Source organism: Fukomys damarensis, unplaced genomic scaffold (assembly GCF_012274545.1).
Source record: "Fukomys damarensis isolate Sample0158 unplaced genomic scaffold, DMR_v1.0_HiC HiC_scaffold_38, whole genome shotgun sequence".
Taxonomy (NCBI): domain Eukaryota; kingdom Metazoa; phylum Chordata; class Mammalia; order Rodentia; family Bathyergidae; genus Fukomys; species Fukomys damarensis.
Genome location: NW_022900950.1, coordinates 15,645,990 through 15,662,385, shown reverse-complemented (window position 1 = coordinate 15,662,385; position 16,396 = coordinate 15,645,990). Strand labels below are relative to the sequence as shown.

Sequence of the window (16,396 nt, the reverse complement as noted above, 5' to 3'; positions counted from 1 at the left end):
GAACTATTTGACACTGTCCTGGGATCTTGTGATTGACAAGTCATGCTTATTTTCCCAGTCAGCTTTGCCATGCCCTCCCTCTTATATTACAATGATATGCGCTATACAAGAAACACATTTAATTCAGAAAGAAACTCACACGTTAAAAAAAAAAATCAAAAGATGGAAAATAGTCCATGCAATAGGAACCAGAAAAAAGCAGTAGTTATTCTAATGTCAGATAAATTTCAAGCCAAAACTGATTTTAAAAAAAAGACAAAAAAGGTCACTACATATTAGTTAAGGGAAAATTCTAACATAAAAAGTTAATATCCTAAACATAACCAAACACTGGGGTGTGAAACTTCATAAAACAAATTCTAATAGACATAAAAATGATAAAAACATCAACACACAGGGCCAGGGATTAGATTAGTGGCACTGCACCTGCCTTGCAAGTGCAAGGTCCTGAGTTCAACTCCTAGTACTGGAGAAAAAAAAAGGAAAAACACCAACACAATTATAGTGGAAGACCTCCATACCCACCCCACTATCACAAATAGACAGATGAACTAGACAAAAAAAAAAGTACCAGAGTGGAACCAATCCTTTAAAGACACGGACTTAATTGATATCTACAGAGTGTACCAACAACAACAACAGAATACACTTTCTTTTCAACAGCACATGGGACTTTCTTCAAAATACACCAGATGCTAGCCCATAAAGCATGCTTAGGTAAATGAAAAAGAACTGAAATCACTCCATGCATATTATCAGATCACAGTGCAATAAAACTAGAACTCAGTGGTAACAAATTATGAACACAAATGGAAATTAAACAGTATCCTCTTCAATAATCAAAGGATTATAGAAAAAATTACACAAATCCTAGATCAAAAAATAATGTCAGTACAACATATTGGAACTAATAAGAAATGGCTAAAGCAGTCCTAAAAGGGAAGTTTATAGCTGTGAATGCTAACTTCAGAAAAACAGAGAAAGCTAATGCCCCCTAAGGTTCCAGTAAAACAAGAACAATACAAATCCAAAGTTAGTATGAGGAAGGAAATTATAAAGATTGGAGCATAAATTTATAAAATTGGAACTAAAAAGCAATACAAAGAATCAATGACTTGAAGAGTTGGTTCTTTAAAAGAATAAATAAAATTGATACACCCTCAATCAGTCTGATGAAATAAAGAAAGGAAAGACCCAGATCAATGCAATTAGAAATGAGAAGGGTGGGAGAAGGTGCTGGCTGCCAAGAGGCAGTGTTTGCTTTATGGACCATGTGCTGCTGTGTATGCCCGAAGTACTGGAAATGTGAATTTGGGAAGGCTTTGCCATCTAAATGCTTGGCTGGATTAAGTGCCTGATGAGGATGGTTTTTCAGCAGGTTGAAGTAAGCATGCAATTGGTACTTCGGTCAGGAAAGCCATACAGTTGATCTCAAAGTATTGTAAGGAAAATTAGTACTAACTTATCTCTGATCCAGTGTCCAGGAGTTCAGTTTCAGCTTACTAGCTTTGTGACAGAATGGAATTCCAGTCACCCAGGAGTGGGTGCAGTGATGTCTTTTGCTGATGTTGCATGGGTAGCCACAGAAGGAGGAGCGTGCTCAAGAAGGCTTAGGACAGAGGTCAGGTCCAATCTACCCCTTTTCTTTGAGAAGCCCCCAAGCAGGCATATTTCCTTACCAAACTTGTCCCAAGAAAAGCCTCCACTGAAGACTGCAGCACTGGTGAATGAGGAAGAACTGCAGAAGATTTGTACACTTGAAAAATGAATTTGCTGCTCTCAGAGCTCAGATTGCTAAAAACGTGACCCTGCAAGAGCAAGAAAATCTCACTGCAAGTGACTTAGATTCTACCACGTCTACTATTACAGCACCACCTCCCCGCTACCCTGACCCCTTCCTCCACCAAAGTGTATCTGGAATTGATCTGATTAAAGAACGTAGAGAGCAAAAAGCCTATTCTGGAAAGACTTTGGCTAAGAACAACCCAAAGAAACCTGATGTGCCAAGTGTGCTAGAGGTCCTTAAAGATATGAACAGTGTAAAGCTTTGGTCAGTCAAGAGGTCAGAGCAAGATGTAAAGCCCAAGCCAGTGGTTACTACTGACCCTGCTGCTCCCACAGCAGAGGCTCTGAAAAAGAAGTTTGCTTACAGTGTGGAAGCAATAGCCAAAGTGAAGTTGAAAAAGGAGTTCCAAAGTGTGAATCAGAGACCACCTCAGAGACATCTTTGTTTAGGCCACATATGTTGAAATCGACAGGAAAAATGAAGACTGTAATTGAAAATGTTTCAAACTCCTACTGGACCGTGAACTGAAAAAAACTATCCTGGTTCAACTATTGTTTTGTGAGGGCTGAGTTTGGCTAGTAAAAATCAGCACTATATATTAAATACCTTTATATTCATTGGTTTCCTTTTTAACCTAATTAGAGGATTAAGCAATAATGAAATCACTGTAAATTTGGTTCTGATAATGATTTTGATATGTTCAGAATTGTAGTCTTGAAAACATTTGTGAGACTTCAGAACATGGAAAAGACACTTGTGCTGTTGCACATTTTTAATTCTTAACACTAATTTATCTGTACAAATATTTTGTATGCATATATCTGAATATAAAAAAGTTCATGTAAAAATTAATGATGGCAAATGAGGGTACTATTATCTTCATTCATTTTCAAGAATCACTTATTATTCAGTGACGGAACAACTGGTATAACCTCAGTTGTCGAAGTAAAATATTTGGGATTTGGATCTTCTTACCTTGAATAGAACTTACATGTTGGGCTTCCTCCCATATTTTGGAAGTGGGTTTTGCACAGAAACTGGATGATGTTCACTGCTGAGATTCTACAGTGCTTTCCATTAGAGCCAAGGTGGGGACAGGAAGGCTGACTTGCACATCATTGCCCTCCAGTGCTGAGGAAGCAAATGTAGTTTCCAAGTAGTGACAAATCAAAGTATTGAATTAAATTGCTTTTTAAGTAAAAACCTTCTTTCTTTTCAGTTTAATAAATGGCATCGTAAAGATGACTTATTTCTGAGCTAATGCTATTTCTGGAAATGTCAGCATAATGGAGTTAACATTTTAAAAATATTGGTCAAAATATTAATTTTATTTATAAGGAAACATTACCAAACAGGCAAATGGCCTTTCTATAAATTATTTACTATTGGTCATAATGCTGTTCCAAGAATTATATTATGCACAAACTTTAGGTGCTATTAGAAAGTAGAAGCTAGGCATTGTGGCATACACCTGTAATCCCAGCACTCGGCAGGCTGAGGCAGGAGAACTGCCATAAATTCGAGACTAGCCTGGACTACATAGTGAGTTCAAGGCCAGGCCAATATGAACTGTGTAATGAGACTCTATCTCAGAAAAACAATTTTTTAAATTTAAATTTTAAAAAGTGGAGAACTGGAGCCTGAGCAGCTTAGTAAGTGAGAGCTTGTCTCAAAATGTGAACCGCCCTTTTCGTCTAGGGCTTGTAAGGACTTATGATAAGTGACCATTTAAAAATGCTTAATACATTCTCATGACTTCCTCTTTTTGACACACACAGGCAGAGTTAATGTCAGAATCTCCTACCATAAGTAAATATTTGGGGCTCTTATTTAAATCTGTGGAAAAGTTGTACTTCCTGGGAGTAAAAGATGAGAAGAGTAGTAGACATTTTAAGTTATTGAAATATGTTGTTTTAAATAGCAATAAAAGCCGGGCGTGGTGGCACACACCTGTAATCCCAGCACTCGGGAGGCTGAGGCAGGAGGATCGCTGTGAGTTCAAGACCAGCCTGGGCTACATAGTGAGTTCCAGATCAGTCTCAACTACATAGTGAGACCCTGTCTCAACCCCCCCCCAAAAAAAGCAATAAATATTATTTGAGGTAATATACATGGTTTGGTTATTTAGCCTCAATCTGAATTGTGGAATGTTGATGTACATTGTTTTTAATAATTTTTTATGGTTTAAAAATTCTTTCCTTCTTTTTCTCTCTCTTTTTTTTATTGGTACATTTTAGATATACAATACAGTTACATTCATCATTGGGATCGTGTACCTTTACATGATGAATATTGATTCTTATTTTTTCCCCATTCCCCTGGACTCTCTTCACCCCCTCAACCCTTTGCTATTTGCAAAGACTTTGGTTCTATTTTTTTTTCTTTTTCTCTTATTTTTTCTTTTCCCTTATTTCCTTTCCCCTACCCCTCCCACTTCCCCTACACTTTTAGACCTTTTCTTCCTATTACACAATATCAATTATACGTTTTGATCTTCACTTATACTTTCAGTTTATCACATCAGAGAAACTATATGGTATTTACACATGTGTCCTATTAATTTCACTTACGAGTATGCCCTCAATGTTCATCCACTTAGCTATAAATATCTCTCTGATTTCTCATTTTTTACAGATGAGTAGTATTCCATTTTATAAAACAAACAAACCAAAAAAATACATCTTCTTTATCCAGTCCCTTGTTCCTGGACAGGCACAACCAACAGTCAAAATGTTTACAGTTCCAAAACTGACATACAGATTTTTAATGCAATCTCATTAAAAATACTAATAACATTCCTTACAGAAATAGAGAAAATGAGTTTAAACTTCATATGGAATCAGAAGAGACCTAGAATAACAAAACCTGGACAACAAAAGCAAGACAGGTAGCATCATCATCCTGGACTTCAAGTTATACTACAAAGCTACAATCACAAAAACAGCATGGCAAAAACACAGATTTGTGGATCAGTGGAACAGAATAGAGGATGAAGAAACAATTCCAGGCATACTCGACTATCTCATTTTGACAAAGAGGCCAAATACTTTTGCTGGAAGAAAAATCGCCCCTTTAACAAATGGTGCAGGAAAACTGGCTATCCACATGGAAAAAGTTGAATCCACATAGAAAAAGTTGAATCTGGAAACCCAAGTTGTATAGAAATAATACCAAGAATCAATAAATGAGATCAGATTAAATTAAAAAGCTTTTGCATAGCAAAGGAAACCACCAAAAAAGTAAAGAGACAACCTATAGAATGGGAAAAATTTTTGCTAGCAATTCCTCAGGAAATGAACTAACAGCTAGAATATATAAAGAACTTAAAAAATTAGACTTCCCAAATTTAAAGACCCAATCAAAAATCAAATGTGAAATGAATAGATACTTCTTAGAAGAAGTAAAAATGACCATTAAATACATGAAAAATGTTCAACATCTCCAGCCATTTGAAAATGCAAATTGAAACAACTCTGAGATTCCATTTCATTACAGAAAGAATAGTTATCTTCAAGAAATATAACAATAGCAAATGCTTGCTAGGGTGCAGGAAAAAAGAAACTCTGATTAATTGTTGATAGAAGTGTAAACTAGTTTAACCACTATAGAAATCAGTATGGAGATTCCTCAGAAAACTAAAAATAGAAATTCCATCTGACTCAGCTATTCCCCTTCTAGATATCTTCAAGTTATACTATGACACTATGATGATAAAAAAAAAAATTTTTTTTTAAAACCCCAGCATGGTATCAGCAAGAAAAAAAGACTTGTGGACTGATGAAACTGGATAGAGGATGAAGAAACAACTCAAGGCACAGTCAGCTACCTGACCTTTGGCAAGGGCCATAAAAACTTTTCCTAGAGAAAAGATAGCCTCTTTAACAAATGGTAGGGGGAAAACTGGCTATTTACATGCAGAAGATTGAATTAGAACTCTTATCTCTCACCATGCACTAAGCTATAATAATAACGGATCAAAGATCTAGATATTAAAACATAAATAATCTTCTAGAAGACTAAATATGTAAAACAAAGCATAGGCACAGACAAGGGCTTTCTGAGCAGAACCCCATTTGTGCAAGACCAAGAATCAATAAATAGTATCACATCAAATTAAAAAAGCTTCTGCAAGGAAATGAAAACAAACTTCAGAGTGAAGAGATAGCCTACAGAATGGGAAAAAGTTTTCAACTATTCTTCAAGCAAAGGACTAATATCTAGGATATATAAAGAACTCAAAAAACTTGTACCTCCAATCAAAACACAATGGGCAACTAAAATGAATAGACACTTCTTGAAGATGTACAGATGGATGATAAATATATTAAAAATGTTCAACATTGTTGGACATTTGGGAAGTGCAAATTAAATCAACTCTGAGGTTCAATTTCACTCCAGAAAGAATGGCTATCATCAAGAAATCAAATAACAAATGCTGGAGAGGCTGTGGGGTGGGGAATACTTTACTATTGGTGAGAATGTAAATTAGTACAACCACTGTGGAAATCAATACAGAAATTCCCTTAGAATCAAAACTATAAATTCCAGGGCCAGGGATTTAGCTCAGTGGTTCTGCTGCCTGCTTTGCAAGCACAAGGACCCGAGTTCGATCTCTGCTACCAAAACAAAACAAAACAAACAAACAAAACTATAAATTCCACTGAACTCAACTATTTCTCTTCTAGGTTTCTTTTCAAAAGAACTAACACCATCATGTTACAGTGATACATGCATGCCCGTGTTTATAGCAGAGCAATTCAGAATAGCTAAATCTTAGAAGCAGCCAATATGTCCATCAACAAATGAATGGATAAAGAAAATGTGCCATAAAGGATAAATCTGAGTCATTTGTGGGAAAATGGATGCACTTTAGGACCACAATGTTAAATGAAATAAATAAAGCACACGAACTTCACCAATACATAGTTTCTCTTATATGAAAAACCCAAGATACACATAAAGGGCAAAATAAAAGATGGACAATAAGAAATAGTGAGAGATATCTTTAACATGTGGAACCAAGAGACTAAGGGAGGGGGAGAGAAGCGAAATGTGATTTTTAAAGAGGAATTATGATGTGATGTGTTTTGCACATGTACCAAGTTCCAATGAGGAATGTGATTATTATGTGCTACAAATATACATATATGTAAATCTCAAGTCACTCTGTGATTCTGGTTGCAAACTGAACCGAATGAGAACAGAATCAAATTTCCCCATAAGGTCAATGTTGAACCTAACCTCAGAATTTGATTCCATTCTCGTTCAACTAGGTTTGTTATCAGAATTGTGGAAAGAATCAAGTTCATGAACTGAGGCACCACTATATATATGAAGAGGTCCAATTACTGAAAGAAAGAGGAGGGAGCAGAGAGGGAGGAGATAAAAAAGAATTAACTAATGTCATGAACGTGTACCAACCCTCCATGATACACAATCATTAAGTGCTACAGACATGTACCAATAAAAATTTTTTAAAGGAAATCGGAGACCAGATTAATATATAAATGAATAAAAAACATTATAATTCAAATTGCCTGAGTAATAATTGTGAAGAAAATCTACAGAATACTGAGTTACATTTGAATTTCAGATAAAAAAAGTTTTTTTAAGGCTAAGTATTGTACTGTGAAATATTTGGGACACATTGGGCACACTTATACTACAAACTATAGTTTTTCCAAAATTCATTTTTAACTACCCATCTTGTATGCTATCTCAAAATCTGATAGTTTCCTATTTCTTGCTCACTATTGACTATATGTTTGTGTTCCTCCCAAATTCACATGTTGAAATCCTCACAGTGAAATGGTATTAAGAAGTAGGACCTTCAGTAGCTGACTAGGTCATAGGGGATGAAGGCTCGATGAAGGGGATTAGTCCTTGTATTATTAGACACATTTTTATTGCTGGGACAAAGTACCTCATACAAAAAGGAGGAGGGGATTGCTTTTGTCCCAGTGTCAAAGGTTCCTGTCCATGGTTGGCAGGCTCTGTGGTGGAAACATTGTGGCAGAAGGATGTCAGAGGGGAGCTGCACAACTCATGTCATCCAGTAAAAGAATTTGGGGGAAGGGCCAGAGAAGAAAAGGGTCAGGGACCAAATATAGTCCCCAAGGTCAGGCCACTATAACCCACCCAGGCAAACCTGGAGATGCTTTCCATATCCCCCAGGTGTCTCTCAATTCAATCAAGTTGACAATCAAGATGAAAAGTCATAGTACTGTTGTTCTCCCACCAAGTGAGGATAGAGCAAAAAGAGGACTATGTATTAACTGAAAACGAGTCTACCCTAGCCACCAAATCTTCCGGTGCCTTGATCTCGCACTTTCCAGTTTTTAGAACAGTGAGAAAGAAATTTCTGTTGGTAATAAGCCACCTAATCTATAGTATATTGTTACAGAATCCTACTCTTGTAACAATAAGACACTGCTGTAACAAATTACTCAAACTTAATGCCTCAAAGCAACATAAATTTGTTAACCTATAGCTCTAGATATCAGAAATCTAATAAGGTTACTTTCCTTTCCCAAAATAACTTTTGTTTTTGGAGTTTCTAAGACAGTCTATGCTTTTTCTGGCTTCTAGACTCTCCCAAGCTCCTTGTCTTATGGCCCCTTTCTTTATCTTCAAAGCTATGCAGCATCTCCTTTGTTTTCTAATTCTGTTGTCACATCTCCCCTGTGCTCTCTAACTCTACAGCCTGCCTCATTTAAGGATTGTTATTATTGCAATGGAATGACCTGAGTAACCCACTGGTTTCAAAGTCCTTAATCACAGTTACAAAATAACTTTTACCAGGTTAGGTAACATATTCACATTTCCAGTAATTAGGACATCTTTGCAAAGAGTCATTATTTTACCTATCACTCTATTCATTACAATGAGTTTAAACTACAGTAATTTTTAAAATTGTAGAAACTTACTTGACACAGAACTCTCCTGGAACATGCTTATATACAAATTTTAAATAATAGTACAATTCATTAAAAGTCCATTCTCTTTCCATAACCAACCTACCTTGCAGGAAAGAATACAGTTTCAATTAAGGCCCATTTTCTCCCTGAAGGGAAAGAGAAATTACTGAGTGCCCACTGAAAGAGCTCACTTAAACGATGCATTTAACCAGATGATCTGGTGTGAAACTGCTACACACATGAATTTACATTGTTAAAGATCCTGAATGATCCGTACCCTGTAATCTCTTATGTCGAAACTCAACTGAATATATAAAAGAACTTTCTGTCCACATCTCTCCTTCCTTACAGTTCCTATTCCTAGACAATTTGAAATCATCTTGCTTCAGTCTCTGCTCATTATTCCTTCTGCTTGAAACATTTTACCTTTTTAAATCGCATCTTTCTGCAATCACTCCTATAAAATAGGTTCTCTACTCTCCAATAGCACCGATCACTGTGAAATTATTCAATTTGGTTGGCTTTTTGTTTGTTGCTTCCAAAGAGAATATAAATTTTCAAAAAACTTATCTTCTCAGACTTGAATTATTCCTTGTACACAGTAGCCCCTCCTGATGTATTTATTGAATACATGGTTAGCAGGTGGTACAAAGTGAGACTAAAATGCATCACAGTAGAAAATAAAAGGTGTGAGAAAAGAAACCGAGTGGAGAATGTAGGAGTTACAGGACCTACCACTTCTAAAGCAAAAAGAAACAAAATAATATTTAAATACTTCTATGATGCTTACACTATGTCAGGCAGTGCTATAAGCATTTTACATGTATTTATTCCTCCTAACAAAAAGGTTTATCACCTGTCTTTTGTAGCTAAGTAAAGTGAAGCACATAGCAGATTAAGTAACTTGCTCCTAGCCACAGAATTCATCCGAAGCAGTCTAAATTTGAACGCCTTGTAGGTACAGCTTGATTTGGCCTCTCTGAAAAAGCTGAGTGGTTGATAGGACGGTCCCACGAAAATGTCTATCAACCCCGTTAAAATGTTTATCGACTTAAAAATGATTGGACAGAAAGAAGAAACAGTAAATTAAGAAAGAAACGGTAAATTAAATTTCACTCCACGGTAGTAAGAGCACCATTCGTCGCAACGTGAAATGTTCAAAGTTCTTGCCAAATTTTCGGGTGACCTTCTTCATCTGCAATAGCATCCCAGCTCATCGACTTTACTTTCTTCTCCCCGGTCGGTGGCCTGCCCCTCCCCAGCACTAGGGCTTCTCCTAGAATCCGCTCCAAACCCTCTTCCGGCTTTCTCAAGGCCAAATGTCAGCTCCCTAATTGCTAAAACAATAACACCGCTTCAGCTTCTACTCAGCTAGGATCGAGCAAAGGGTAAAGGGTGAAAGAGTGCTATTACTATTAATCTCCATCATGGTGGTGGCGGTTTGTGCCCCTTTCTCCTCCGCACTTCACGATGATACAGAGAACTAAAGTTTCGCTTTCCCAAACGCTAGCCCCTAAAGCCAGTCCTGCAAGCGCACTGACAGCTCTGAGCATGCGCACTAGCGACCGCGCGAGCTCGGCTCCTCCCCCGCCTCCCGCACCGTGACGTAAATGTTCTGCGACGCACAGCGAGGTGGGCCACCCTGAAGAGGTTCAGGTACCCGTTGCCCACCGGCCCCTGTGCCCGTAGGGCTGTGACCCTACACCATGAAGGAAACGCCGCTCTCGAACTGTGAGCGCCGCTTCCTGCTCCGCGCCATCGAGGAAAAGAAGGTAAACGGGCCCTCCGGAGCTGGGCGCCTCATGGGCTCCAGGAGCACACAGTGTGGGCTCCCAGACCTGGCCCGCACGGCCCAAGCAGCCCCGGAGCAGCTCCTGGTGTGCTTTCCAAACTCCAGACTTTACTGTGGCTAGCCGGGGTCTTCTCGAGGCTCAGATCACCGCAGCCGCTGTCAATGCCGGGAATTTAAGTTCCACTTTCTTATTGGGCTTGCGCAGTAGGGCGCCACCTTCCTCCAAGTGCTTACCCTGGGGCCAAATAGTTGCTCAAGAAATACTAGTTGGAGGAATAAATGAATGAATGTTTTACTTACAGCGTCTGGATGGCAGACAGACTTATGATTACAGGAACATCAAGATCTCGTTTGGAACTGATTATGGGTGCTGTATTGTGGAACTTGGGAAAACAAGGTAACAGAATTCATGTTAGATAAGAATTCAGCCGAGAGAGGTTTCAAAATAACCTTAATGGCTCGACTTTTATAAAGCATCCCAGAAGTCTGGAAAGTATTTTAACTGCCAAAAATAAGTTTCCCTTTAATGTAAAACTTTTTCGGTTTGTGGTCACACTTGAAATTTTTAAATTTAAAATGTGTTTCTGCCATATAAGCATCATGTAATTCCTTCTGACCTCTGTTTTATGTATAATTTCTACCTCTTTATGATATATCACAACATTGAGGATATTGCTTTTCTTTAATTTTAATTGGAAAAAATGCATTTAGTTAAGTTCTTTGTATCTATCTTTGCAGAGTTCTTGGGCAGGTTTCCTGTGAACTTGTTGCTCCAAAACTCAATAGGGCAACAGAAGGTATTCTTTTCTTTAACCTTGAACTCTCTCAGATGGCTGCTCCAGCTTTTGAACCTGGCAGGTATTTAAATCTTTTTCTTAAGCTGCTTTAGTCATAGAAGAAATGGCTGGTGTTATTTCATGACCTTGGCCCGTTTGTTTCATAGGCAGTCAGATCTCTTGGTGAAGTTGAATCGACTCTTGGAAAGATGTCTAAGAAATTCAAAGTGTATAGACACTGAATCTCTCTGTGTTGTTGCTGGTGAAAAGGTGGGGAATATGCCCAGAATTCTTGATGAATATTGTTGGTTTCTTGGTTCCTAAATCTGTGCTTTCATTCAAAAAGCTTTGGTTAATTTACTTTTGTACTCGTTTGTGTCACTAAAAATGTTTGAGTGGATACCCTTAGGATACCCTTAGAGCTTTTTGCCATCTTTCTCCAAAAAAGATAAAAAATATCATTTAAAAGGATGGAAGTAGCAACTTGGATTTAAATGTTTTAATTCATAGAAATTGTGGCTTTTTCATATGACCTGTCATTAATTTTCTTTTTGAGTTGATAGGAACAGATAGTATTTTCCTTTTTTATGGAGGAAGAACAGATTAAATCCTTCATTGATTTACACTGAGCCACATAGTCAGTGGTAGGGTTCATATTGAAAATTTTAGTCGCAAGAAGTTATGCTGTGTGAGGATATTAGAACTTTATTATTTGATGATTTGCCCCGCCCCCACGTATTGGGGATTGAACCTAGGGTTTTCACTCTGAGCTATGTCCCCAGTCCTTTTTATTTTTGAGACAGTCTTGCTAAGTTCCTAAGTTTGCCAAGGCTGGACTCAAATTTGCAATCCTCCTTTCTCAGCCTCCTAAAATCCTAGGATTACAGACAGGCATGCACTTGGCCATCTTTGTTACTCTAGACAAGTCACAGCTTGCTACATTCTGTATTTGAATACTCTGTTTGCAGTCCTTATAAGATTATCCTAAATGTTATATAAAACCAAAAACTTTCTGTGTTCAAACGATAACATAATTACTTTTGGGATTAGGAAAATCTTAGATTATAAGATAGGAGTTGTTGCATTGGTTCCATTTATTTGACACAGAAAAATGAGTTAATATTTCAGATGCTTGTTTGGCTTAAAGCTTTTCTCCATTTTTATTGATAAACTAGAAACAATATCATGTTTTAATAGCAATTAAACATTTATGTATAATGCTTAAATTCTCTTTCAGGTTTGGCAAATACGTGTGGACCTGCACTTATTAAATCATGATGGGAATATTATTGATGCTGCCAGCATTGCTGCAATTGTCGCCTTATGTCACTTTCGAAGGCCTGATGTCTCTGTCCAAGGAGAAGAAGTCACACTGGTAAGTTCCCATGATTTGTATCAGCATGCTTTTCTACGAGGATTCTGGGTGTACTAACAACTTGTTATTAGTAGAGTCACATTATAGATTGCAACTGGTAGGTCCTGGGATCTATTTATGAGGCATAACCTATGTATGGTGAAAATTCCCCTAGAAATCTCTTAAATTTTCTTTATGGAATTGTTAATAAGAAAACACCCTAGCTTACTTTTCCACATTAGAAAGAAATGACTGTTTTTTTATGTATGTGGTACTGGGGATCAAACTCAGGACCTTATGCTTACCACGCAGGTGCGGCACCACTGAGCTACATCCCTAGCCAGAGATAACTATTTTTTGGAACATTAGATGAAATGGTTGGCTTGTGTTTAAGGGTCACATGTGAAATATACATGATTCTCCACACAATGAGATGTTTATAATAACTGAAAAGGAATGAGATTCAACAGAGTCACATCTCTCTAGAACTTTTTATTCATTAAGCAAAATAGATGGCAGACATCTATCAGAAATACGTGGCAGGCTTGATAATATCACTAGGCTCCACTTCCAGAGTAGAACAGAGGTAGGACGTAACAGTGTTTACTTCTTAGAGTCCTGAGATGATGCTGATTGTGCTGGACCAGAGACTGCATTTTAACATGAATCTGTAGTGATGGTGGCATAACTGTATGTTTAATCAAATGGTAACGTACTTGGAGTAGATTTTATGAGATGTAAATTATAGCTGAAAAGCTTTTGAAAGATGTATATTGTTTGGAGAGCCAGAGTGTCAGTGTTAAACAGATACTTGTAAAAACTTTTTTAGATATTCTCTGAAGACTTTTTTGACTCACAAAATGATTTTTTTGTATACTCATAACTTAATGACTGTCAAGATTGAACCTTTTCTTTTGAAATAGTATACACCTGAAGAGCGTGATCCTGTAGCATTGAGCATCCACCACATGCCTATTTGTGTCAGTTTTGCCTTCTTTCAGCAAGGGTAAGTCTTGCCTTGTCATGGGCTAAAATGATAAATGCAGCTAGCAACTTTATTACTCTATTAAAAAAAATGACGAATGAATCCCTCCTTTGATATTAATGCACCATGGTGGATGGAGGGAAGGGGAAAAAAAGGACTGATGCTGTGTAATGTACATGTAAATTCCCTACAGTGAATGTAATCATTATTATTACAAGCATGTACTAATAAACATTAGAAATTTTTAAAAATACTGAAGCATCTTACACTTCTTTGGCAAAGAACTTTCTCAATAAAATAATTGCCAAAGAACTTTCTCAAAAGTGACAAAGCTCTTATATAATTACACTTTTCAACATTTTGCTTTTCATGGCATTCTTAACAAATTTTGAATTTACAGTCAATTTTGGGAGACAGAAGTAAGAATTACTGGGAATATAAGGCGATATTTTTAAGCATATTAGAAGGAAGAATGATTTGAAAACAGGAAGTTTGGGTTTCCTTCAACCTTAATTCTTTAGAAACAGATAAAAAAGATACTTTACCAATTTTATTTATAAGAACTTGGAAGATTTTACCTTGTCATTGTAGTAGAGAATTTTATTATAGAGAAATAGAATAAATAGTATTGTTTAGTAGAAATAAAAAGCAGTCCATAGATGTAATTTTAAAGTTTCCAGTACCATTAAAAGGTAAAAAGAAACAGGTAACATTAATTTGTATATATTTTATTTAACCCAATATAAAAATATAATTAATATCATAAAGTTATTCTATAGGAGTAAAAACTTTTAGGTCCTACCTCTTCTTCTCTGAAAGTGGAGCCTAGTGATATTTCTTATCAAGCCCTCCACATATTTCTGATATATGTCTGCCATCTATTTTGCTTAGTGAATAAAAGTTCTAGTTATTCTATAATTCTGTATTCTTTTATTTCCACTGAATATTTGAAATCCAGAATTGTACATACTCAGTTTGCACTAGCTACATTTCAAGGGATCAATAACTGTATATTGGCAAATGTATTGGATGGTGCAGAAATACAGTAATCTTTTAATGTGCCATTGGAAGAACCTAGACAAACAGTATATTACAACATTAGGGCAACTTTAACTAAATTCATGTTATTTGAAGTTTTTATTAATGAGCCAGAACACATATGAAATAGCATCTGAACTTAATGTTATTTCACTAATAGTTTAAGCATTCTTTTATGTTCATAAAAACAATTGACTCCATTTAATACTCATTTCAGAACATATTTATTGGTGGATCCCAATGAACGAGAAGAACGTGTAATGGATGGCTTGCTGGTGATTGCCATGAACAAGCATCGAGAGATTTGTACCATCCAGTCTAGTGGTGGAATAATGCTACTAAAAGATCAGGTTAGTGCTTTGACTGTCTCTTTAAGGATGGTCTCTTGGGCCGGGGATTTGACTCAGTGGTTCTGTTACCTGCCTTGAAAGCACAACAGCCCAGAGTTTGATCCCCAGTACCAAAAAAATAAAAGAATGGTTCTCTTTTTTAGAAGCTTTTAATCTCTTAACCTGAAGCCAATAAGGATGCTTTCAATAATCAATTCCAGGTTATGTTAGTATCTGGTTTCAGTACCATCACTACATTCTGTTGGTTGGTGGCTGTGAGATAACCTACTCCCTTCCTCTCTGGTGCCATGTCTGGTCCTTCAGCTTTAGGAACACTTCTTTTCTTCCAGTGAAGAATGATTTATAACCCTATTCAAATAGTAGAAATTAGGTAAAAGTTTTACAGTTTGATACAGCTAGTGGTGATTCTCCAACCCAGCTGCATATCAGATTCACATGGAGGTCCTTAGGAAATAAGAGTGCTGTAGAGCATGTAGTATGTATCTGGTTAAGAGCAAGGGAACTCCTTAGTTCAGATTCCAGCTCTGCCTTGTACTAAGTAATTATATAAATGATTTCATAATCTAAAATAGAGAATGATGTCACTGCGAACACCTTGTTAGCAGGATACAAAGATAAGAGATGTTTTGCATGGCTTCTAGTATACATGAATTATTCAATAAATGTTACCTTCCATTACCATTGTAATTGTCATCAGGAGTATCCCAACCACTATCCAGATTGTTTCTGTGGATTACTTACACAGAAAGGAAGTTAGTGCTTCCTTGAGCATCTGAGTGTCTGTGACCTCTTCTGTGGTATCTCATATCAAGAAAGTTTTTGAGACTGTTCCTTAATCAGATACTCCTTCAAAAATTTTATAACAATTCTTTCATTATGCCTTAATTTGACTTTACAATCTGTTTTCGTATATAAAAGAGAAAAGTAGAAAAGTTAATTTCATGGCTTAAATTTCATTAGAGAAAGCCGTTTTGTTTGTTGTCCTAACAGAATTCACTTGTATAAACAGGTTTTGAGATGCAGTAAAATAGCTGGTGTGAAAGTAGCAGAAATTACAGAGCTAATACAGAAAGCTTTGGAGAATGACCAGAAAGTGAGGTAAGTTTTACAGAAGTAAGTGGTCTTTTCATAACATGTTTACCAAGGATTTCTCTTACACAAGAGCAACCATATGATTTTCACTTGGTCTTTATTCTAGTATGTTTTAAAGAGTTGAGTAGGCTCTATTTTATTCCAATTTAAACATCTATATTGAAAAGCCATGTAAGATGCTTTCCTTTAAAAAGTTAACATTTGGGCCAGGGATTTAACTCAGTGGTTCTCTTGCCTGCCTTGAAGAGGCAAGGTCCCAAGTTCTATCCCTGTTACCACCAAAAAAAAAAAAAAAAAAAAAAAAAA

The 16,396-nt window shown here is 36.7% G+C and overlaps 1 protein-coding gene and 1 pseudogene across 1 annotated transcript in view; both read left to right on the top strand.

The window, feature by feature from the left end:
- The first annotated feature begins 1,242 nt into the window (after positions 1 to 1,242).
- LOC104853407 lies at positions 1,243 to 2,314 on the top strand (annotated as a pseudogene).
- A 7,980-nt stretch (positions 2,315 to 10,294) lies between these two features.
- The window catches only part of Exosc9 (exosome component 9), a 10,266-nt gene continuing 4,164 nt past the window's right edge, over positions 10,295 to 16,396 (top strand). Inside the window, exons 1-8 of the mRNA XM_010611050.3 lie at positions 10,295 to 10,475; positions 10,798 to 10,892; positions 11,234 to 11,353; positions 11,439 to 11,541; positions 12,509 to 12,646; positions 13,549 to 13,631; positions 14,866 to 14,998; positions 16,008 to 16,096. Of these exons, the coding sequence (XP_010609352.1) occupies positions 10,410 to 10,475; positions 10,798 to 10,892; positions 11,234 to 11,353; positions 11,439 to 11,541; positions 12,509 to 12,646; positions 13,549 to 13,631; positions 14,866 to 14,998; positions 16,008 to 16,096 (827 nt within the window). The 5' untranslated portion in view covers positions 10,295 to 10,409. The remainder of the gene's footprint in view (positions 10,476 to 10,797; positions 10,893 to 11,233; positions 11,354 to 11,438; positions 11,542 to 12,508; positions 12,647 to 13,548; positions 13,632 to 14,865; positions 14,999 to 16,007; positions 16,097 to 16,396) is intronic.